Genomic DNA, 25,259 nt, shown 5'->3' on the forward strand with positions numbered 1-25,259 from the left:
AATTGTAGTTAATTATCATCTGTAAATTATGTTCACAGTACTTCATCTGTAAATATTATCCATAGCTTCCCCTGTGCATATCTCCTATAAGTGCACTTATAGCTTATAAATTATACCTTTATCCTGCACTTGCTGCTTATTGCACTCCTGGTTAGACCTAAACTGCATTTCGTTGCCTTGTACTTGTACATGTGTAATGACAATAAAGTTGAATCTAATCTAATCTAATCTAAATAGACTTGAAAATTATGTTGGCATTAGAGGAAGTGCATTGGCATGGTTCAAATCGTACTTATATGACCACCATCAGTTCATAGCAGTGAATGAAGTGGTATCATATCAATTACAAGTGCAGTATGGAGTACCTCAAGGCTCAGTACTAGGGCCATTACTTTTTACGCTTTACATGTTACCCTTGGGAGATATCATCAGAAAACATGGTGTTAGCTTTCATTGTTGCTGATGATACTCAGCTCTATATTTCTTTGCGGCCTGGCGAAACATACCAATTTGAAAAACTAATGGTGTGTATAGTTGATATAAAAACTAGATGGCGAGTAATTTCTTACTGCTAAATTATGAAAAAACAGAGGTGTTAATTATTGGACCTAAACCCTCTGCATGTAGCAACCTAAAACACTGTCTAATATTCAATGGCTGCTCTGTCAATTCGTCGTCATCAGTCAGGAACCTAGGTGTGATATTTGATAGTAATCTTTTCTTTGAAAGCCACATTTCTAGCATTTGCAAAAGCACATTTTTGCATCTCAAAAATATATACTGAAATTACGACCTATGCTCTCAATGTCAAATGCAGAAACATTAATTCATGCGTTCATGACCTCAAGGATAGATTATTGTAATGCTTTATTGGGTGGTTGTTCTGCACGCTTAATAAACAAACTCCAGCTGGTCCAAAATGCAGCAGCTAGAGTTCTTACTAGAACCAGAAAGTATGACCATATTAGCCCGGTTCTGTCAACACTGCACTGGTTCCCTATTAAACATTGCATAGATTTTAAAATCTTGCTAATTACTTATAAAGCCCTCAATGGTTCAGCTCCTCAGTAGCTACTTGAGTAAGCTCTTATCACATTATAGGCCACACGTCCGCTGCGTTCTCCAAACTCTGGCCATTTGATAATACCTAGAATATCAAAATCAACTGCGGGCGACAGATCATTTTCTTATTTAGCGCCTAAACTCTGGAACAATCTACCTAACACTGTTCGGGAGGCAGACACACTCTATCAGTTTAAATCTAGAATCTCTTTAACCTATTTTACACATAACACATTAACACATTTCTATAATCCAAATCTGTTAAAGGACTGTTAGGCTGCATTAATTAGGTCAACCATAACCAGGAACACTTCCCATAACACCTGATGTACTTGTTGCATCGTAAGAAGAATGGCATCTACACTAATATTAGTCTGTTTTGTTCGTATTCCGATGTCACAGGTAACCTGTATAGTTAAAAGTGCTATATAAATAAAGGTTCACTTGACTAAAGGTTAAACTTAAAGTGCATTTCTTTGCATGTTCGCTTTGTAAACACTGGGTCGGTACTTCGGCCTATGTCATGCGTGACCTTTCCAACATGATTACGTAATGCGTGAGGTCTGGTGCAAGATGAGCATTTGTGGTTAAAAAGTATATAAAGTTTTATTGTTTTAAGAAAATGGCAGATCGTTTTGCTAGATAAGACCCTTATTCCTCAGCTGGGATCGTGTAGAGCCCTTTAAAGCTGCATTTAAACAGCAATTTGGACCTTCATCCTGTTGGCTCCCATTGAAGTCTACTATACGGAGAAAAATCCTGCAATGTTTTCCTCAAAAACCTTAATTTCTTTGTTTCTTTGACTGAAGACAGAAAAACATGAATGTCTTGGATCACATCGGGGGTGAGTAAATTATCAGGATATTTGCATTCTGGATGTGAACTTATTTAAATAGTCTTCTTAAGGGGGGACACTGCAGGCAAAAATGCTTTTTTTTCATGCACCTGTCAGGTTTGAGATTTTGGGCTTTTTAGTTTTTCATAAAGTGTTTTTTCAGACTAGTGGAAAGAAAACATCCAAAAGACACTGTTAAGTGTTTCTTTTATAGCACTTTATCTACACCGCGTTCCAAATTACCCGTCTGTGCTCGGAATCAGCCACAAATCTCTTCACGCTTAAGTTTTCGTGAACTAATGTTTTCATACCTTGTCCAAGGCATTGCACTATTTGTTGCTTTTTGGCAGCAGAGAGATCCTTTTTCTTTCCCATATTGCTTGAAACCTGTGGCCTGCTTAATAATGTGGAACACCCTTCTGAAGTACTTTTCCTTTAATTGGGCTCATCTAGCAAACTAATTATCACAGGTGTCTGGGATTCATTTGAGTGAGCCAAAGAGCCCTGAGACACAATACCATCTATGAGTTTAATTGAAAAACAAAAAAATGTAATGTTTATAACTTGCATCCAATTTGCATAATAATTTGGAACGCAGTGTATTTGTGTCAATAAATTTCAATTACAATAAGTATTTTTAAAGGCTGTTTTCTCAAAATGAGTTTTTTCTCCTACACTGAGCCATAAATCTCCACTTCAGTAGCTCTTACACACACAAACTTTACATTTTTATTCCTGTCGATATCCTGAAGGTTTTTACAGAGGGATTTGTTCATATACAATTAGCTTGATTTTATACATTTTATTCCAAAAACGGTAAAAAAATAAGTTTTTTTTTTCTGAATTATGGAGTGAAAAATGCTGTTTTTTATGCACCTGTCAAGTTTGAGATTTCGGGCTTTTTGGTTTTTCATGAAGTGTTTTTTCAAACTAGTGGAAAGAAAACACCCCAAAGACACTGTTAAGTGTTTCTTTTATAGCACTTTATATATTTGTGACAACAGATTTCAGTTACAATACATATTTTTAAAGGCCATTTTCTCAAAATGAGTTTTTTCTCCTACACTGAGCCATAAATCTCCACTTCAGTAGCTCTTACAAACACCAAACTTTACATTTTTATTCCTGTCTATATCCTGAAGGTTTTGCAGAGGAATATAAAATAAATATGTTCATATATGTTCATGTTTAATTTGCTTGATTTTATACATTTTATCAACCCCCCCCCCCCAAATGGTAAAAAAAATGTTTTTTTTTCCAAATTATGGAGTGACAAAAATGAGATAGGCCTACCCAAAATCCCCTCTGTAAAAACATTTGACTCTAATATTAAATTAAACAAGAATTTTGAAACTGACTTCATCCAGTGTTTAGATTTTTATACAAGAAATGTATACAAACTAGTGCATATTTCAATAAATAATGCTCAGTTGCATATTCAAACCTAACATTTTAGAAAACGTCTAATATAATTTTTTTTTTTTTGCAATTATCAAAGTAATCAATTGATCACGTTCACGTTATTTTTTTACCCTATTCACCTGCAGTGTCTCACCTTAAAAAAAATCGTCTTGTAGCCCCCTTGGAAATGTGCTGAGTCCCCCTGCTGGGCCCCGGCCCTCAGTTTGAGAAGCTCTTCTTTATATAAGAACATCCGACTCTTGTGAGATCACGTGACTGGATCCTGAAGCATCAGTGGCTCGTGTCACGTGACTGGTGTCGACAGCAGACGCTGGGAGCTGCTCTACTCTGACAGGGATCACGTCTATGGTTCTCTCAAGCCCAGGTGTGCAGTCTTTCTGAACAGGTTTGATTTTACACCCTTTTCTTCATTACATTACGATCACTCAGCAATAAATAGAGCGTTGTAGGTGAGCACCCCGCGGCTGTAATCTGAAATCCCCGAGCCGCTGTTGTAAATCGCGAAATGGAGGCAGTGACACAGCCCACAATAAAGACAGTGTAAGGAGGACGGTGGTCTGTTTTCCTGTATATCTGATATTGCTCGGATTTGACGACGAAGCTGTTGATAAACGCGTTAGTATGGTACATATGGTGCTCAGCACAGTATTTGAGTCTTTAATGTCGAGCATCATCTTCATCGTCAGCGGCAGAAGAAACAGGATAAAGCAGGATGATTCATCACAGAGCTCTTATTAATTCTCAAAATTGTCGTTTAGTGTCTTTTTTTCATGGTTTGACATTTACCTCTATGTCTATATTGTTAAATCTCGCATTTGGTTTCTCCTAAAATGCTACAGTGAGCTTTGGTTCATTTACAGTAGAGCACTGGCCTGGTTTCTCGGGGTTTATCCTTGATAATGTATGGCATGAAACACATTTCCCTATTGGATAGTGGCTACATCTCAGCTTTGCACTGTCCAAACCACCACTGTACGGTATGAGCCCAATGAAAGCGAAGGACCTTTCATTTAATGACTGAATAATGCATGCATACACTGCAAAAAATGCTTTTCTAGCTTAGATTTTTTTGTCTTGTTTCCAGCCAAAATATCTAAAAATTCTTAAAACAAGAAGGATTTTCTAGATGAGTGAAAAGTATTGTCTTGTTTTCAGAAAAAAAAAGTCAAAATTAAGTGCATTTTTGCTTGAAACAAGCAAAATAATCTGCCAGTAAGGTAAGCAAAATAATCTTGTTTTCTGTTTGAAAAGCATTTTTTGCAGTGTACTATTCGTTTTATTAAGGATTAATCGAGATTTCCTTCCGATTTATGGATGGTAAGAGGAAATACAGTGCAAAAAATGCTTTTCTTACTTAGATTTGTTGTCTTGTTTCCAGCCAAAATATCTAAACATTCTTAAAGAGGTCTCGACAACAGGACTGCCCGATGGCCCGGGGCCAGCCTGCGAGACGCTCGGGACAGTAGACAGGAGCAGAAGCGTCAGTGCCTCGATCATTTTGGCGCCGAGTCTGTTTTTGAAATTGTGGCTTTAAAGCCACAGTGCATCGTTCTTGATCAAAACTGACTTGATTAACACGAAAAATAACTATTTCACCATAAAATCATGCATCACAATCACGGTTTAAAAGGCACACCAGCAAAAATAATGTATTTTTTTGTAAATAATGTCTAAGTTAGCCTACTCATTCAAAACAATCACGTTAGCAAAGTTTGTACTATTTTCTGCTTGTTTTGATAAATACAAGAATAAATAAATATATTTATTACATGTTTTTTTATTTATTTATTTTTTTTTTAATTAATTTATTTTTATTTATTTATTTATTTTTATTTATTGACAATAAACATAACAAAAGACAATATAATTTATAAACAAGCAAACAAACAAACCAAATGACAAACAAATGGACATACATGCAATGTGTTGAATAACAATACTCCCCCATCTTCCAATACATGTAAGAAAGAGTTATTATAAATAAGTAATAATAATAACAGTAGTAGTAATGGTAATAATATATTACATAAATCCAGCATGTATCCATTGCTAGTTTTTTCCATTTGAATATATGTAAAGTTCAAAGTATAATTAGATTATTATTATTTTTATTGTTTTTTTTTTTTAAATATATTTACATGTTTTTAAATATAATGGTTTCATTATAAACGTGGTGATTATCTCAAAGTTGGACAACCACCATAAAAAATATGACATATACCATATGAATCTAGCCATGTCATGTTAACAAATGTGAAAATCAGTCATCTATTACTTATCTTGTAAATTACTGTGCCTTTAGCCCCAACAGCAGGGGCGATTTGTACCCCAAATGCCACACTTTTACACATTTTCTTCGTTATTGAAAAACTGTTGCTTTAATTATCTTAAACCAAACTGATAATCATTAAGACCTTTAAGACCTTTGTCTAAAAATATATTCAATATTTGAGCGTTTCTCATTTGCTACTTAAATCTACAGCATACCACCGTATCACAATTCAACGCACATGACAGACAGTTGTCGGAGAACACCTGAAATGCGTGACCGAATGAACGATACTCATTTGCAGTACACAAGCTGCAGTTCAGCTGCCAGTGTGAAAGCAAAATGGATGCGCTCTGCTTACGTCCTGCTTACGCGTGCAGTGTGAAACCGGCGTAATGGTGCGTTCACACCGAATATGCGCATCGCGTCACTTGCTCTAGTTTATTTGCGGTATGTTTTTCCCGTCACTCGCGCAAATAACAAGAAGGCGCGATCAACCATGGCGGAGATAAATACGATCGCAGCTTTGTACCTGTTGTGTAAGTCCTAAATACACCGGAAAGCCAAACGCAGACGTGTCTGGGTTCAAAGCACAGTAATGTGTCACAGATATATCTCACGAATCCTTCTATAAACAAAAAGTAGAGAGAGTGTAAATAAGAGATTGATCGTGCAGTATAGAGAACGTCACTGATTATAATACAGCTTTGTGATAACGCAAACTAAGATGAGTAACAGCTTTTAATATTTTTTTGTGGGAGTTTGTAAATGAGATATTGATTTAATACAACAGTTAAATAAACAAGTACACTGTAAAAAATGACCGTGAATTTAACGGTAAAAAACTGTAAAAATGCTACGGTAAAAACCTGTGATATGGTTAACGGTAAGTTCCCCTTCTATATACGGTAAAAAACTGTGTTGGACATTGCATGTAATTTTACGGCAGTATACCGTTTTTTGAAGTGAAAAAGAAGGTAAAATTTACAGTGAATAACCGTAAACTGACATTCCCAGAATTCCCTGTTTCTCATTTTTTTTTGTTCGATGTTTTTTGTGGAAATAACTTTTTCTTCTTAGATTTTTCTTGCCAGTTTTGTACATTAGGGTTATATGTTACATATAATGCTGTTAAATTAATGTTTTTTGCCTTAAATCAGTTTTATGTGTGTTACCGTGATGGTGTTTAGTGTTTGTGTGAATGACACTGTGCACCTTCTATATATATATTATTATTTAAAATCCCCTTGTAATGGGCTTTGGTTGATCATGTGATGTTGTCATCACCACCTGCTTTTGGTGTTTATCAGTGTATTACAAAGGTACAAAACAGATTTCAGTACTTCAAAAGGTTGGTACATCACCATTATATCAATTAAAAAAAATCAGAAATTACGGTATTTACCTGTATATTTAAGTGAAAACCGTAAAATGTAAAACATTGCTACCGTATTTTTTACAGTAAAACTCTGGTAACCACAGCTGCCAGGGTTTTCCTGTAAATTTTACGGCTTTTTTTTTTACAGTGTAGTTATTATTAAGTCACTTACATTGTCTAACAATAACACTATGCCTGATTTTGCTCTGTTTCGTCGTAAAAATTATTCTGGAACAAGTCAAAGCGCTGTGTTTGAATGTAGATGCGCAACAGCTCTGCGCACAGCGGTGTTTCGTTTATATAAGTGAACGTGCGTTTTTAAACGAATCTAGTGAAATGATTCAATTTCCCATTCATAAAGACAGTCACTTGCTTTATTCCTGAATGAACAATGCGTTCGAATGAATCAAATGAATGATAGATTCAGTAATTAATTTCAGTTTCTTCTAAATACTTCTGTATTCAAAATTTTACTAGCACTACCTCTTTCTTGTGATAGGGGTTTCAGTTCAATGAAGCAAATTAAAAATGACTGGAGAAGCAACCTCTCAGTGGATTCACTCCACAAACTCTTATTCATCAGCATTGAAGGGCCTGAGTTGGACCGTTTCAATGGCCAGAAGGTAGTTGAAAGGTGGCCCTCCCAGACAGAAAGGGCTCTGAGAGTATCGCTCTAGAACAGAGACAATATTTGTGATGATCTGATCAAGACCAGGAACAATCCATCACAATAAAATTTTTAACATAAATTCTGCTTAATAACACTCTGTTTACTAATATTGTTTAATTTTCTTCTTTGCAACAACATTCCTTTAATAGGAGTCCTCCATTTATGTATAGTTAACTGCTGATCTGGGACCATCGACCTGGACAGACTGTTGTGCATAAATTTAGTTACATCACAGTTATAATTTTTTTAAATTGTCAATTGTATTTAAAGAAAGGTTATGCTGAATAAAAAGTGCATGTATAGTTATTTTTGGCTTTTGACACATTATTTAAAATATGTGGCTAAGAAATAACTATTAACTTTTTAATAGCAAAAATTTTGGCAGGGCAAGTAAAATTCTGAACCACTGGCCCGATAGAAAAAATCGGGCCAGTAGAAAAAATCCTTAGCGTTGAACCCTGTAAAATCAAGATGGATTTTCTAGACGAGTAAAAATTATTGTCTTGTTTTCAGAAAAAACACGCCAAAATTAAGTGATTTTTTCTTAGAACAAGCAAAACAATCTGTTAGTGGGATAAGAAAAAAAATCTTATTTCAAACAGAAAACAAGATCATTTTTCCTACCCCATTGGCAGATTATTTAGCTTGTTTGAAGCAAAAACACACTTAATTTTGACATGTTTTTTCTGAAAACAAGACAATAATTTTTACTTGTCTAAGAAACTTCTTGATTTAAGAATTTTTAGATATTTTGGCTGGAAACAAGACAAACAATCTAAGTAAGAAAAGCATTTTTTCGCAGTGTAAACTGAACCCAGAATGGTGTGCTACAAGCTCGGTAGCTTTCTTTCTTTCTAAAAATTACAAAAATATTTGTGCACACTGTCTTACAGATGACAGAAGGTATTTGTTTTATTCTAATGCACTGATCTTGGCAATAAAATCAGGTATAAATAGCACTTAAATGCTATTCAGTGTTGGCATAGTCATTTCAAATGGGCACATGATTGTGTGATTCATGACTTAATGTACTGATGATTCATACGTGTGTAAAATATGATCTTAAATTTGCTTTATTCATTCACTCATGTCAAACAAAAAGAGGACATTACACTATTATGCTGTTTTTTTACCCACTTGACAAATATTGAATATTACCAAAAGCATTATTCAGGCAGTGCTGTTTTTAAATGCAATACAAAATGCTGTTTTAAAATACCAAGAATCAAATAATACAAAAAAATCAGATAACAACAAACAAACAAAAATAAAGGCAAATAAAAATTTGTACCTGCATACCTTACAAAGCATATTTCTGTATTATGAAAGAGTATAAAGATGTGTATAAAGAATAAGTTGACACTTGAAGGCCTTGAATCTACTTTATATTTGCTTATTATTAAATGTGCCCTTGTTCTTCCATATTATACTACACAAACATATCATATTATAACAATTGATTCTGGGTCATTCCATGTCAACTCAACCAGAGGTCACTGGCTCAAATTTTTGATTTTGCTAATATTTATTCAGAAGAGAGATAGACATTTATCTACTATTTTGGTCAATTTAGGATTCAGAGTCAAGTTACAGGAGGGTAAAAAGGACTTCATAAAGATGGAAGCATCATTATCTTATTTTATGCCAATGGTGTCCATTCAGAAATGGGGAAACAGCACTTTTTGAGTTTTTCTCCAAAGTTTGCATGCCTATAACTCAAGAAGTATTAAAGATATTTTAATGCCCTTTTAGATATTGGGTCTTAATAAACTTTCCTTTTGGCATCTGTATTTTTAATGCCCAATGAGATTTGGTTCTAGAGATATTGGAACTTCAAAATGGCTCCAGGAGTAAATCATTAAAATGTACACATATTCAGTGGTCAAAAAACAAATGTGGGTAAGTTTGAAAAAATATGATGATACTTTTATTTTAAAGAGGAATGTCTGAAGAACAAATAATGTTAAAACTGGAGATGTATCTCGTTTCTTTATGTCAAGACCAGTGCATTGAACACACCAGTCTGAGTGCCACAAATACTCTTTTTTTCCAAAGTTTGCGTGCCTATAACTCAAGAAGTATTAAAGATATTGCAAAATGATTTTAGTTTCTAGTTGTTAATAAACTTTTCTTGTGTTCATATGAGGATCTCAATGAGGCTCCATATTCAGATTGTTAAATGTTACCCATTTTCAGTGGTCAAAATCCAAATGTTGGTCACTTTGTATACAGCTGATACATATTTTATTTAAAGAACAATGTCTAAAGAAGAAATCATGTTGAAATTAATAATTGTATCTTGTTTCCCTCTATCAAAAAAAAAAAAAAAAAAAAACTTGAAAAGTGCCATTTCCCCATTTTTGAATGGTCACCACTGGCACATAATGCAAGAAAGATTGCTAAAGTTAACATATTTTACTAATATAACTACCAATCTCTGTGCAAAAATAAGACAATGATGCTGTTATCTTTCTGAAGTCGTTTTTTACCCCCCTGTAACTTGAGTCTAAATCTAAGGTTGAAAATTGCCATTTTGACCTCCCTCTGCAAAATCGTGGATTACTCACTAAATACTCATCCATGACATTTAATATTTAGGCTTTCATCACTATACATGTCTATCTTTTCTCAGAATAAATATCAGCAAAAGCTAAAATTTCAGCCAGGGAAGTTTTTGAAATTTGATTGATTTGACATGGAATGACCCTACTGTTAAATAGATATTAAATTTGCATAAAATAATTAAAAATTGATATTTTTTGCAAACTCATGCATTGATGTCTGCAGAGACTGAAGGTCCCCTTCAGATTTGTCAGATCTTAATGGTTGCCAGAATCTTGTTAGACATCTTTCACATCATCAGCAGTAGAAATGCTCCATCGTCACTAACCAGCGGCTGAGGCTCAACACCTTTCGAGGGTGTCAGAGTGTAATCCAAGTGCGGGATTCGAGTTCTATTGGATGCCTCCTAAATGGTTTTCTTTCTTGTTATTTTATCTGTCAAAATGACAGTCAGCATTTGGAATTACTCTTCAGTGTTTTAACATTAAGATCCATTCTCCATGAAGTTCAGTTGACCCTCTTAACCCTTTTTCTGCCGTCTATAGATTTCATCTCAGTGCACGTTCTACTGCTATTAAATAAGAGGACAGATGCAACCACTTATAATTTGAGAAAATTACCTTGGAAATTAATAAATAATTCCAGCCTTAACTGTGCAGTTTTATCTAAAACATTATTTGGCAACGATTTGTAATTTGTCAGCATCTGCCAGTGACAGTCGCAGTCAGTTTCAAAGTGGATTCACATAGACATTTGCAAATGTTCATTTTAACTCGGTTTGCTCTATAAGACTTGACTGCATTAAAACAGGGGCACATTTAAAATTGATCACATATTGTGTTTTTTCCTAATAAAGGAATACAAGAAGACATTTACAAGCAAAATTATTTAATTTAATCATTAGAATACAAACTGTACACTAGGTTTTTTAATATTTATAGGCTGGTATATTGTGCTGACTAAATATTGTTAAATATGCATTAAATAATAATCTTAGCCCTTCCTTCATGCAACAGACAGCTCATACAGAAGATGCTAGAGTTTACATTGAATTAAATGCCAGAAATACCAATAACAACCAATAAACCAATGAAAATTTAACTTTATGCATAATGTGGGACTTTTACTTATAAACAAGCCTGAAATACACTGAGACTCTTATTTTGAAATGTCTATGCTTTACTATTGCTAGTAGAGGTCGACCGATATGGGTTTTTCTTTAGCCGATGTTTAGAGGTCAGGGTCAGCCGATGGCCGATATGCTGCCGATTTTTAGGGCCGATATCTTGAAGTTCTTCCCTTTATTTGCATGCTAAAATGTCACACTAATAATAAGTGAATGCACATCATTTCTAAACTTAACATCATGAACAATGAACACAATGAACCATCTTTCGGATCTTGATTTTGTGCACTGCACAGTATTATTATAAAAGATTTCACCAAAGTTAACCAAACAAATCGAACTGACCAAGTATTAAATATATAAAACAGATCATATAAAAACCGTTAATCATTTACATAAAAGTTTAAGAACTGAGATTAATGTTAAATTTTATTATTTTAAATAAAATTTTGAATACAGACATTTTAAATGATTTATATAACTGAGAGGACCTGCCAGCAGATGGCAGCAAGACACTGATTTAAATACTGAATCTTATCTTTCATTTGATTCGTTCGAGCAGCTGATTCATTCCTGAATAAAGCAAATGACTCTCTTTATGAACGGGAAATTGAATAATTTCACTAGATTTGTTTAAAAACGCACGTTCATTCATAAACGAAACACCGCTGTGTTTAAATGGAGATGCACAGCGGCTCAGTTATGACTTGTTTCAGACTACCTTTGATGACAAAAGAGAGCAAAATCTTATTTTTGACAACGAAATAAAGCAAAATCAGGCAATAGTGTAATCTGCCACCCACCTGCACCTATATTTTTTCTCAGATTTATCTAACCGCACATGATCTTCCTATTACTATTATTCTAATTCTTAGTTTTGTATGATGATATGATGAATGGATGGTTCATTTTAACAGCTGATCTTCACATCGCTGCACACTTATATAGACTTAATCACTCGTGCTTTTAAGCCAAATCCATGCTGGAAAAATAACGTTTACTGACATATGTTAGCAAACAAACTGCTGATTGTTTTTGACTACAGTCCTTCAACTTAACTGCAAGCAAACCTTTAACTAGCTGTAGCGTTATGCCAGTTCCCAACAGTTCTATGCTTTTCTTTCATACGTGAAAGCAACACTTCCTAGTTTACTAGTAATATGTAGTAAATATATGGCCATAGGACACAATTTAAGCCTTACATTTATCTCTCACAACTGTTATTGAATCTTACAAAAGTTTTGGCTTGGGGTCCTTCACAGCAGCGCATTTTACCGCACCAATAACACGGGGCTGCCCGCAGACGTGCCTGACTTTAAATCGGCGCTACTAAACACGGATATCGGCCGATGCCCATCTATTAAACAATGGGAAATATCGGCCCGATATATCGGTCGACCTCTACCATAAAGTAATTTTTTTTATAATTCATAAATAGTAGATCATAGCAATTGTGTGGAATAAATGTGTATTTACTTGCAGTGCTTAGCCATTGATGTTTAATAGTCATATTAGGAAGATTCCTAGCTAATATATTATGATTCCTGTATTTCCATCCTTAAATGTAAGAGATTTACAGGAAACAGACTTTTCAGCTGTGACATCTGATCTTATTTTCCAGAATATATTTTTGAGAGTTTAAAATATTACCAATATTTAAATCACATTAGTAACATGCTATCAAAATGCTAATCATGCTAACAACACGTTAGTAACATGCTAATCATGTTAGAAACATGCTCATCATGTTTAAATATGCTGACAACATGCTAATCGTGCTAGAAACATGCTAACAACATGTTAATCAGGCTAGAAACATGTTAACAACATGTTTAACAATGCTAGAAACATGCTAGCAACATGCTAGTAACTTGCTAATCATGCTGGCTACACGCTAGTAAAATACATTTTTTGAGAATTGCATACTCTTGTTTGAACAAACCCAACCAATATTTAAATCACATTAGTAACATGCTAATCATGTTAGAAACATGCTAATGAAATGCTAATCATGCTAGTAACATGCTAATAACTGGTTATTCATGCTAGAAACATGTTAACAAAATGCTAATCATGTTAAAAACATGTTAACATGTTAATCATGCTATACAAATGTTAACAACATGCTAGTAACTTGCTTATCATGCTAGTAATGCTAACATCATGTTAGCAACATTCTAATCATGCTAGCTACACGTTACTAACATGCTAATCATGCTAGAAACACGAGTGTCTTTCTAATCATGCTAGAAACACATTAGCAACATGTTAATAATGCTAACAACATGCTAGCAACGTGCTAGTAGCATGATAATCATGTTAGAAACATGCTAACAACATGCTAATCATGCTAGAAACATGATAATCATGCTAAAATCATGTTAACATGATAATCATGCTAGAAACATGTTAACAGCATGGTAATCATGTTAAAAAAATCTAGCAATATGCTAGTAACTTGTTAATCATGCTAGTAATGCTAACATCTAATCATGTTGGCTACAATCTAGTAACATGCTCTCTTGCTAATCATGCTAGAAACACGTTAGCAACATGTTAATGATGTTAACAACATGCACATGCTAGCAACATGTTAATCATGCTAAAATCATATTAACATGATAATCATGCTAGAAACATGTTAACAAAATGCTAATCATGTTTAAAAATCATGCTAGTAATGCTAACATCATGCTAGCAACATTCTAATCATGCTAGCTACATGTTAGTTAAATGCTTATCATGCTAGAAACATGAGTGTCTTTCTAATCATGCTAGAAACATGTTAGCAACATGTTAATGATGCTAACAACATGTAAACAACGTGGTAGTAGCATGGTAATCATGTTAGAAACATGCTAGCAACATGCTAATCATGTTAGAAAAATGCTAGCAACATGTTAAAAATATGTTAACATGATAATAATGCTAGAAACATGTTAACAACTGTTGTTAAAAAATGCTAGCAACATGCTAATAAATTGTTAATCATGTTAGTAATGCTAACATTAGCGTGTTGAAGTTAACAACATGCACATGCTAGCAACATGCTAGTAGCATGCTAATCATGTTAGAAACATGCTAACAACATGCTAATCATGCTAGCAACATGCTAGCAATATGCTAATCATACTAAAAACATGTTAACATGATAATAATGCTAGAAACATGTTAATAACTGTTGTTAAAAATGCTAGCAACATGCTAATAAATGGTTAATCATGTTAGTAATGCTAACATTAGCATGTTAATGATGTTAACAACATGCACATACTAGCAACTTGCTAGTAGCATGTTAATCATGTTAGAAACATGCTAAAAACATGCTAATCATGCTAGACACATGCTAGCAACATGTTAATCATGCTAGCAACATGCTAATCATGCTAAAAACATGTTAACATGATAATCATGCTAGAAACATGTTAACAACTGCTGTTAAAAATACTAGCAACATGCTAATAACTTGTTAATCATGCTAGTAATGCTAACATCATGGTAGCAACATTCTAATCATGCTAGCTACACGCTAGTAACATTTTGTCTTGCCAATCATGCCAGTAACACGTTAGCGATGTGTTAATAATGTTAACTACTTGCACACGCTAGCAACATGCTAGTAGCATGCTAATCATGTTAGAAACATGCTAATCAGGCTAGAAACATGCTAGCAACATGTTAATCATGCTAGCAACATGCTAATCATGTTAAAAACATGTTAACATGATAATCATGCTAGAAACATGTTAACAACTGCTGTTAAAAAATACTAGCAACATGCTAATATCTTGTTAATCATGCTAGTAATGCTAACATCATGGTAGCAACATTCTAATCATGCTAGCTACACGCTAGTAACATTTTGTCTTGCCAATCATGCCAGAAACACGTTAGTGATGTGTTAATAATGTTAACTACTTGCACACGCTAGCAACATGCTTTAAAACCTTTAACGTGTTTTAAAACTTTTTCAAACTTTCTGATTAGGCTTTCTCAAGCCAACTTTGTCTTGACTAACCTTTTTAAATCTAGTTTAATTAATTCCCTACATAACTTCCTGTGTGTTTCAGCCAGGTCATGTCATTAAAGATGGAAATGGATGCCAGTGGAGTGTCCAGGGCGCCCATATCCGTTCTGCCTGCCGCTGAGGTCAAGAGCACCCTGAAGCCAGAAGCCGACAAACCCAGATGCTCCAGCACTCCCTGCTCCCCCATTAAAAGTACTGTCTCAGGATACCAAATCCTCCACATGAACTCCAACTATCTAGTGGGCTTCACCACTGGTGAGGAGCTGCTCAAATTAGCCCATAAGTGGTCTAGTCCTGACAACAGCAACACAGAGGCCTTGCCCAGCCCCATCAAAAAGCCTGTGGATTTAAGCCTGCACCGAGCCTCGCGGATTTACAAAACCAAAAGCCGTTACTACCAACCGTACGACATCCCAGCCATCAACGGACGCAGGAGGCGGCGCATGCCCAGCTCAGGCGACGGCTGCTTGAAATCCATGGTGAGCGGGGAGCCCAGCAAGGCTTTACACGGGCCCCTGCCCCTCTGCCTGTTGAAGGGCAAGCGGGTGTACTCCAAGTCCCTGGACTACCTCAACCTGGACAAGATGAGCCTCAGGGAGCCGGCGGACACTGAAGTGCTGCAGTACCAGCTACAGCATCTCAATTTGCGGGGCGAGCGCGTGTTCACCCGCAACAAGACATGAGCTCTCACAAACCCGCCATTTCAACGTTCACCCGCCCACAGTTGTCTGGCTGTGATGTAGGGCCTTGATTTTTACCACTCTGATTATAGATAGTTCCCCACTGAAGCCCAAAGTATACTTGGTTTTTACACGCACTACGCTCCGTGAATTTGTTTTGCACTAATCAGTTGTTCCACAAGGTGGCAGCACTTGCCCAGGCCATTGTTTCACAGTAGAAAACAGACTAAAGAGACGGAACAACAACAAACCCATCGGTTATAACTACTTCCAACAGTAAAACACAGCAGACACTGGACAAAGATGAAGCTTTCTAGAGTGCATGTGTTACACTACCTTCAAATGCACATTTGACTATACGCATATGCTAGCGTACGCATACTAAAGCAAAGTATACTTTGGGCTTAAGGCATCCATAGTACACTAATCTTGTTTGTTAACCAGAGGTGTGATGAAGCAGCACCATGACGCCCAGTTAGGGGTAAACTACAGGAGTAGGTTATTCAAAAAGACAGATTCTTTCATTCTCTACTCACCCTCATGTTGTTTCGGACTGAACACAAAGGAGCTCTTTTCATACAAAGATTGCATGAGAGGTAAATAAAGGTGCTTTAAAAGGTTCTTCACTGAAATGCCATAGAAGAACCATTTTTTGTTCCACAAAGAACCATTCAGTCAAGGTTCTTCTCTTTCTGTGATCTTTTTATGATCTGAAGAACCTTCTTTCGCCACAAAGAACCTTTTGTGAAACAGAAAGGTTCTTCAGATGTTAAAGGTTCTTTATGGAACCATTTAAACAAAAAAGGTTCTTCTATGACATCGTGAAGCACCTTTATTTTTAAGAGTGTAATCCCATAAAAGCGCAGATGGGAGTGGAAAGTTCTGCAGTTGATCTAATGACAACAAGCACATTAAAGAACACAGACACAGCTCATTTTCATAATGACCAATGCAGTCTACCAAGAGCAGCTCAAAATGGCTTAAGCTTTTGTTTGGGGTTTGATTATTGCTTATCGCAAACCTTAGTGAATCATGTTTATTTAAATACTCTCCTCTCATAAATGTTGCATCTGAAAAGCAAATGCATATGCAGTAAGGACAGCCACAAAATCCTAATAGTAGTTTTTATCGCCAAAAGAGAGCATTGGCGCAAACTGTTAGTAAATTTGGTCCAAAGTCTGCTGAAGCCATAGCTTTGTGTACATGGCGAAACCGTACCTGTGGGAACTTTGTCACTTTTTCACAGGTAACTGCAGTTTCCAACTGAAATGAACACTAGAGGCGGTAAAAAAGGCAGCACTTGTAATCATTTTTGTACACAGTTATGATTACAAGCTCCATATGTTTCGCTTTCCGGATGTAAAAAGTTTGCTTTGTTGCTCAGCCGGCACGGAATTGGATTTAGGACGCAGAATCCTTGGGTACGAATCCCGTGAAAAACAAGTCTTGATGAAAGAGCTGAAAGATGGGAGATTGAAAAACAAGCTAAAGCGGCATGCTTGCGATTGCGTTTTTACATCACATTCGCGTTTGTTAATAAAACATCACTCATTTCAAGTCAGAACTGCGGTGAATAAAATTTGGTTCATACAGCTGCAGCCGGAAACTAAAAATAAATTAGTTTAAATTAGTCTACACCTACCCCAACCCTAAACCTATCCCTTACAATAATGCAAAACCAGAAATTATTGTTGTACAGTATGACTAAAATAATCATGGCTTACACTCTTAAAAATAAAGCTGCTTTAAAAGGTTCTTCACAGCGATGCCATAGAAGAACCGTTTTTGGTTGCACAAAGAACCATCTCTTTCTTACCTTTTTATGATCTAAAGAACCTTCTTTCGCCACAAAAAACCTTTGGTGAAACAGAAAGGTTCTTCAGAGGTTAAAGGTTCTTTAAGGAACCATTTAGACAAAAAAGGTTCTTCGATTGCATCGTGAAGCACCTTTATTTTTAAGAGTGTAGTGTAAATGAGAAATCGCAAAAGACTGCAATTTAATTCAATAAATGTATGCATTGCATTTAGTGAAATTCGGCACTGTGTTCATTTACACACAATCAGCTCGTGATCCAGTGTTTTCATGCATAACCTCCAGTTTTTTGCCAAAATAAAAGCTTGATGCATTCTCATTCGTGAAGAAACGAAGACAGCCATAAATATGAAATGTAACACAGATTTTTTTTTTGGATAATATTTCATTTATATAATCTTTTTTTATTAATAATATAGTGTGTTATATTGTCATATTGATATGTGGTCAATAAAACAATCTAACTACATGGCTAAATTGTGCAGCCCTGCAAACAAGCATATCAAACCTGGAGCTTTTTTTAATATAAATTTTAATTAATAGAATAGATATATGGCTATATATGTATTGCTATATCTCCACAACAGTTTGGCGTAATGAGACCAAACTTGGTGTGTGTTATAAGAAGCATGACCTGAGGCTACCTGCAGTGTTTTGACACAGTGCCACCTAGTGGTCAGGAGATATGAAAAATTGCTATTTTTGCTTATAACTTCTCAATGGTTTGGCCAAAAATCTCAAAACTGATCTTGTTAGGAGGAGCATGCCGAGTCGAACCATATTGAGTTTTCCCATGTCAGCCATTTTGGGCATCAGCCATTTAGAATTTTGTCATAAAATGCTATATTGTACAACCGCATTGGCGTATCGTTACGAAACGCAGTATGTGTCTTTGGCACCATGCCCTGACAGTATTTAAAACGTTTGGTGGAAATTTAAAAAAATGCTAATAACTTCTGATGAACATGGCTTATTGTAATGAAAGTGATCTCAAAATATTCCTCGGGTCATGCCAAAAACATTGATGGCAATTTTGCCAAAATTGTCCGAATGCCATAGATTGCCCGCCATTTCGATTATTGTAGAAAACCTACTTTGTCGAACTCCTCTGTCGAGTATCTTCAGACCATGCTGGCAAAAAGTGATGGAATTCAAGTTGATTAGTCTTGTATAAGGCGCAAACTAATTATTTGAAAAGCACACAAAAATGGATGTGAGGCTATAATTGCAAAAAGATTTTCTCCTGAAACTGTATAAAAAGGACTGCATTAAATCAACATGTTTTCCACTCCTTTTTCAGTTTGAAAAAACGGCATGAGAGTGAGTAAATAATGACATGACTACTATTCCTTTATATTCACAACAAATCATTGTAAAAGTGTGTGTTACGGGGGATACATTCATAGTGAAGTTTTTCAAGATTAGCAATAAATGGTGTGGCTTAATCGCTTAATTCCTACTGTTATATGTGAGTTGTGAGTGTGTGCAAAAAGATCTTAGACCTTTGGAAATGTTGTGTGAGTCTGGCTGTACTGCATTTAGTCTTACGTTCTCCCTTCACATCCGATCATCCGCTGGTGTTATTCTGCTAACTTTAGTACCTTGTGTCAGGTGAGGATCTCGACTGTTACACAATCCGGATGTTGTTAAAAACAGACTCTGATAGGCTTTGTGCGAGAGAGGCTTATCTCTGGAGAACCCAAACTTAACATAAGCATAGAGAAACCATTAATGGCCTTTTCATTTCTCTAGTCAATGTTTTACACGAGACTCACCGGATCATTTCATTTATTAATGTTTGTGTTCCGTCAATACGCCTTTTCCCCTTCACAATGCACACAGTAGATAACATTGCTATAAAAACCAAAGTCCAGGGGGAACTTGATTCATATATTTTGAACAGCAGACAATCTGTCATGGTTTTACACAAGAAGCACTAGTATCAGTTTATGGGATCTTATGTCTCTTAATTTTGACAACATGTGGCTTTTTAATGTCTTAATCATCATGGAAGATATTATTTTGTCATGTCAATCGTGGATCTTTTCAAAACTCTTTCTCCTAACCCTTTAGTTGAACCCCTCGTGCATCTTTTTTTCTTCTAAATCTTCCTCCTCAGTTCAGATTAATGCTTTGAACTGAATTACTAGATTTCACCCGTACTGCATTTGTGGTTTTTGTTTCTAGGTTGTTTAACACCTACCTATCTAATCTAGTTGAACTGCCGTATTATTTGAGCGTTTCATTCATTCATCTAACCATCGGTGGAATATGCTCTAAAAAGCACCTTAGATTCATTCATTTGATATATTTATTAATTGTGATGTGTTGGTGATGTTACAGTATTCACAAAGTTCTTTTTTTATTTCATTAATAGTTTGATTAATAGTTTTGTTGTAGTTTGATTTCCTAACTACATAGTGTTCATGTTTATGTGCTATAAATCTATTGGACCACTGTTAAAAAAAATGAATTAGTGACATTATTGGAACAGTGTGATTTATTATTTATCTTCACAGCAGTGAATATACAATGCCTAATATCAAGTGAAAATGATCAAGCCTGTTTCAGTCTATTTACTATATTTAAAAATAATAGGCGATTTTACTACTCATAATTGAAATGATCAGTTCACCAACATCAATGAATCTGTACTAGTGTACTTCACTGAATCTGATTCCTATTTACATCTCTTTTGGACAGCAGTCAGTCATTCTTCACTTTATGTCTGACCCAGTCGTGTCCAGACTACCAAAACTTTCTTTCACTGATACGAGATTTAAGAAAAACATTTTTAAAAAAGCTGTAAGGCGTTTCTACTTCTCCATGTGTTTCAGGGTATCTATGCTATTAACTGTTTTTTTTAGGGATAGATTTTTTTTTATTAGGGGCCAAGCACCAAAAGTGCAAAGAAACCTATTGTATCTGTTAACATTCTTCTATTTTTTTCTATGGCAGCCCATAGAACCGCTTGCGGGAAAGTTGTGAAATTTGGCACACTGATAGAGGACAGTCTCAACATAAACCACAGCAAATTTGGAGTCTCTAGCTCAAACTCTCTAGTGCCACCACTTGTCCAAATTTTCACTCATGTTTATGCTCATAACTTCTCAACCATAAGGCACATTTAAAAATCATAAGGTTTAGTTTTTTCTGATTTTCTGACTTTTTTTTTAACTCGTCCTAGACGGTTTGTCTGATTTTCACCAAAATTGGCTCAAATCGTTCTTGAATAACGTGCACTGACGGTACTTAAAACGTTTGGTGAAAATTAAAAAAAAAATGCTAATAACTTCTGATGAACATGGCTTATTGTAATGAAATTGATCTTAAAATATTCCTTGAGCCATGCTGAGAAGATTGATACCAATTATGCCAAAATTGGCTGAACGTCCTGTCCGCCATTTTGATTATTGCAGAAAACGAACTTTTTCAAACTCCTCCTAGACTGTTGGTCCGATTGTCACCAAATTTGACTCGGATCATCTTTAGACCATGCTGACAAAGTCATAGAATTCAAGTTGATTAGTCAAAAAAAACATTCTTGAATAATGCACCAACAAATTCTACGAAAAACATGCAAAAATGGATGTGAGGCTATATCTCTGCAACGGTTTGGCGTATTGAGACCAAACTTGGTGTGTGTTATAATAAGCATGACCTGAGGCTACCTGCAGTGTTTTGTCACAGTGCCACCTAGTGGTCAGGAGTTATGAAAAATGGCTCTTTTGGCTTCTAACTTCTCAGTGGTTTGGCCAAAAATTTGAAAACTGGGCATGCTGAGTCGAACCATATCCAATTTTCCCGTGTCAGCCATTTTCGCGTCAGCCATTTTGACTTTTGTCATCAAATGCTGTATTTTACAAACTTGACGTATCATTATGAAACTCAGTATGTCTTCGGCACCATGCCCTGCAGATATATTTGGTGGAAAATTTTAAAATGTTAATAACTTCTGATGAACATGGATTATTGTAATGAAAGTAATCTCAAAATATTCCTTGGGTCATGATGAGAACATTGATACCAATTATGCCAAAATTGGCCGAACTTACTGTCCGCCATTTTGATTATTGTAGAAAACCTACTTTTTCCGTTGATCAGATTTTCACAGAATTTGTCACGGATCATCTTCAGACCATGCTGACAAAAAGTTATGGAATTCAAATTGATTAGGCAAATTGTTCTCGAATAACACGCCAATAAATTCTACGAAAAGCACACAAAAATGGATGTGAGGCTATATCTCTGCAACAGTTTGGCGTATTGAGACCAAACTTGGTGTGTGTTATAACAAGCATGACCTGAGGCTACCTGCAGTGTTTTGGCACAGTGCCACCTAGTGGTCATGAGATATGAAAAATGGCTATTTTTGTTTCTAACTTCTCAATGGTTCGACCAAAAATCTCAAAACTGGTCTGGTTAGGAGGAGCATGCCGAGTCGAACCATATCCAATTTTCCCTTCTCATCCGACAACATGTCCTGTCTGCCATATTGATTTATGCTAAAATCCTACTTTTTCGAACTCATCCTAGACCATTTGTCCAATTTTCACCAAAATCGAGTCAGATCATCCTCAGACTGTGCTGATAAAAAGTTATACATTTTATGTTGATAGATTAAACTATTTTTGCCAATTTATCCAATCCATATCCAATTTTTCCATGTCAGCCATTTTGGGCTGCATTTTATGAACGCAGTAACGTATCATTATGAAACTCAGTGTGTCTTCGACACCATGCCCTAACGGTACTTAAAACGTTTGGTGGAAATTTAAAAAAAATGTTAATAACTTCTGATGAACATGGATTATTGTAATGAAAGTGATCTCAAAATATTCCTTGGGTCATGCTGAGAACATTGATACCAATTATGCCAAAATTGGCCGAAGTTACTGTCCCCCATTTTGATTATTGTAATAAACCTACTTTTTCAAACTCCTCCTAGACCGTTGGTCTGATTTTCACCAAACTGGACTTGGATCATCTTCAGACCATGCTGACAAAAAGTTATGGATTTCGTTGCTATGCTTTGATATATTTGGACCACATTTTTTATGTACCATTGTCACCTCACACTGATCACACCAGATCAATGTTAACAGCGCCACCTATTGGTCAAGAGTAACAGTCATTAATCATTAATTATGAATTTTCCAAAAATGTTAATAACTATTAAATGCATTGGCCTATTATAATGAAAGTGGTGTGTGTATATATATATATATATATATATATATATATATAAATAAATATATATATATATATATATATATATATATATATAATATTCCTTGGGTCATGCCAATAACACAGATACCAATTATAACATAATTGGCCAAACTTCCTGTCCGCCAATTTGATTTATGTTGAAAACGTACTTTTTCGAACTCGTCCTAGACCATTCGTCCGATTTTCACCAAAATTAAATCAGATCATCTTCAGACTGTGCTGACAAAAAGTTATGGATTTCATGTTGATAGATGAGGTTACAATTTTAGGCTTTATTTGAGGCTTTATCTCTGCAAAGCTTTGACATAATGACTCCAAACTTAAACACTAAACACACCACATCGGTTTGATAACAGCACCACCTGTTGGTGATAAGCCATTAAATCATATTACTAGGGGTTCAACATTATTTTAGTCAAAATGACAGAAAAATAATCTTAAAATGGCTTCCTTTACTCATTGTTGCACTTGGTCTGGTGCTCAATGCCATGCTTAGCTCCTCATTTTGCCTCTAGTGTGCTTGGCCCCTTAATTGCTGCTTGCAGCTCTATTTTAATTTGTTATTTTTAATTTGAATTCTTTTTTTTTGAAATAGTGAAATTCTATCCAAGAAATCTATTCATACACCCTCTGTGATATTTCAGAGCCAATAAGGGTCTTAAGCTTGAAGACCTGTCACGCACTGAAAAGTTAAACTGTTGTATTCTCATCAAAAATGTAATAATAATAATAATAGTAATAATTTAAAAAGTGCTCCTGCCTAGAGGGATGCAAACTAATTGATTTCAGTACATGTAGATTTTAATCTCTTATAATGAATAAAAATGCATTAGAAACCACTACTGGCTGCAGTGCCTTCAGTAAGACAGAACATGATTTATTCAGAAGGCATGTCTTAGTTTGTCTTAGAATACTTGAATGCACATGTAATATTGTTATGTTATCTTCTATTCTCAACATTTTTAATGCTTAAAATGTTCTTTTACCCTCTGCAGTGTCAAAGTTTAACTCTTGTTTTTGTTGACGTTTGAGTTTCATTTGATATTAATAAAACACTGTTCTTTGCATTGTGTGTTTTTTGCATTGTGTTGCCAGGAAATGATTGTCAAATGAAACATGAAGATCTAAGCAGTGGTGTAATGTAACAAAGTAATAATACTTTATTTTTGGGAGTATACTTTACTTGAGTTTTTATTTTTCAACCTACTTTTACTCCACTACATTTCCTGATTAAAATGTATACTTTTACTCCGATACATTTCCCCAAGCATATTCCTTACTTACTACAAAATAGTCAGAAGTCAGCATCTCAGTCAGAATTGCGAGATGTAAACTCACAACTGTGAGAAAAAAAACTTTTTTCTTAATTTTGAAAAACTGTAAGAAAAAAAATCTCACAAAAGTATTGCATTCTAATTAGAAAGTGTTTGCTCACAGAAATATTGACTTTCCCTCAAAAATTTTTGCATTTGCATTGAAATTTAGTTTTCTTTCTTTCACCTCTTTATTTCCGTCACAACAGTTTTTGTGAGCAAACACAAAGTTTATAAACTCATAAGTCAGTTGTGAACTTTATCTCGCAATTCAGACTTTTTTTCTGAGATAAAAAGTCAGAATTGCTCACAAATGCGAGTTTGTATCTTGCAATTCTGACTTCTTTTCAGGAAATTCTGGCTTTTTTTCCTAGAATTGTATGATAAAAAACTCAATTCTGACTTTTTTCTCTGAATTGGGTGATATAAACTTGAAATTGCTAGAAATAAAGTCAGAATTGCGAGATATAAACTCAGAATTATGTTTTTTTTTTCTCAGAAACTGATGATATAAACTGGCAATTGTGAGAAATAATTTTCCTCACAAATGCAAGTTTGTATCTCGCAATTCTGACTTTTTTCTCTTAATTGGGTGATATAAACTCACAATTGTGAGAAATAATATCAGAATTGCAATATAAACTGATAATTCAGACGTTTTTTCTCAGAAATGTATGACATAAAATCGCAATTGCGAAAAAAATTGCATTTACTTGTACTTTTACTTTCAATAGTTGAGTACATTTAAAATTTAAAAAAATACTTTTTGTACTTAAGTACAATAAATATTACATAAGACTTTTACTCCAGTAATGTTCTAAATGGTGACTTCAACTTCTACCAAAGCCGTTTTCTGGTAAGATATCTGCA

At 35.0% G+C, this 25,259-nt stretch overlaps 1 protein-coding gene across 1 annotated transcript; it reads left to right on the forward strand.

The window, feature by feature from the left end:
* The first annotated feature begins 3,631 nt into the window (after positions 1 to 3,631).
* macir (macrophage immunometabolism regulator) lies at positions 3,632 to 22,525 on the forward strand. Its single transcript, XM_073829937.1, has 2 exons — positions 3,632 to 3,704; positions 15,395 to 22,525. The coding sequence occupies exon 2, from the start codon at positions 15,402 to 15,404 to the stop codon at positions 16,032 to 16,034; it is 633 nt and encodes a 210-aa protein (XP_073686038.1). The 5' UTR covers positions 3,632 to 3,704; positions 15,395 to 15,401; the 3' UTR covers positions 16,035 to 22,525.
* Positions 22,526 to 25,259: the final 2,734 nt, after the last annotated feature.

This window comes from Garra rufa, chromosome 23, assembly GCF_049309525.1.
Source record: "Garra rufa chromosome 23, GarRuf1.0, whole genome shotgun sequence".
NCBI lineage: Eukaryota > Metazoa > Chordata > Actinopteri > Cypriniformes > Cyprinidae > Garra > Garra rufa.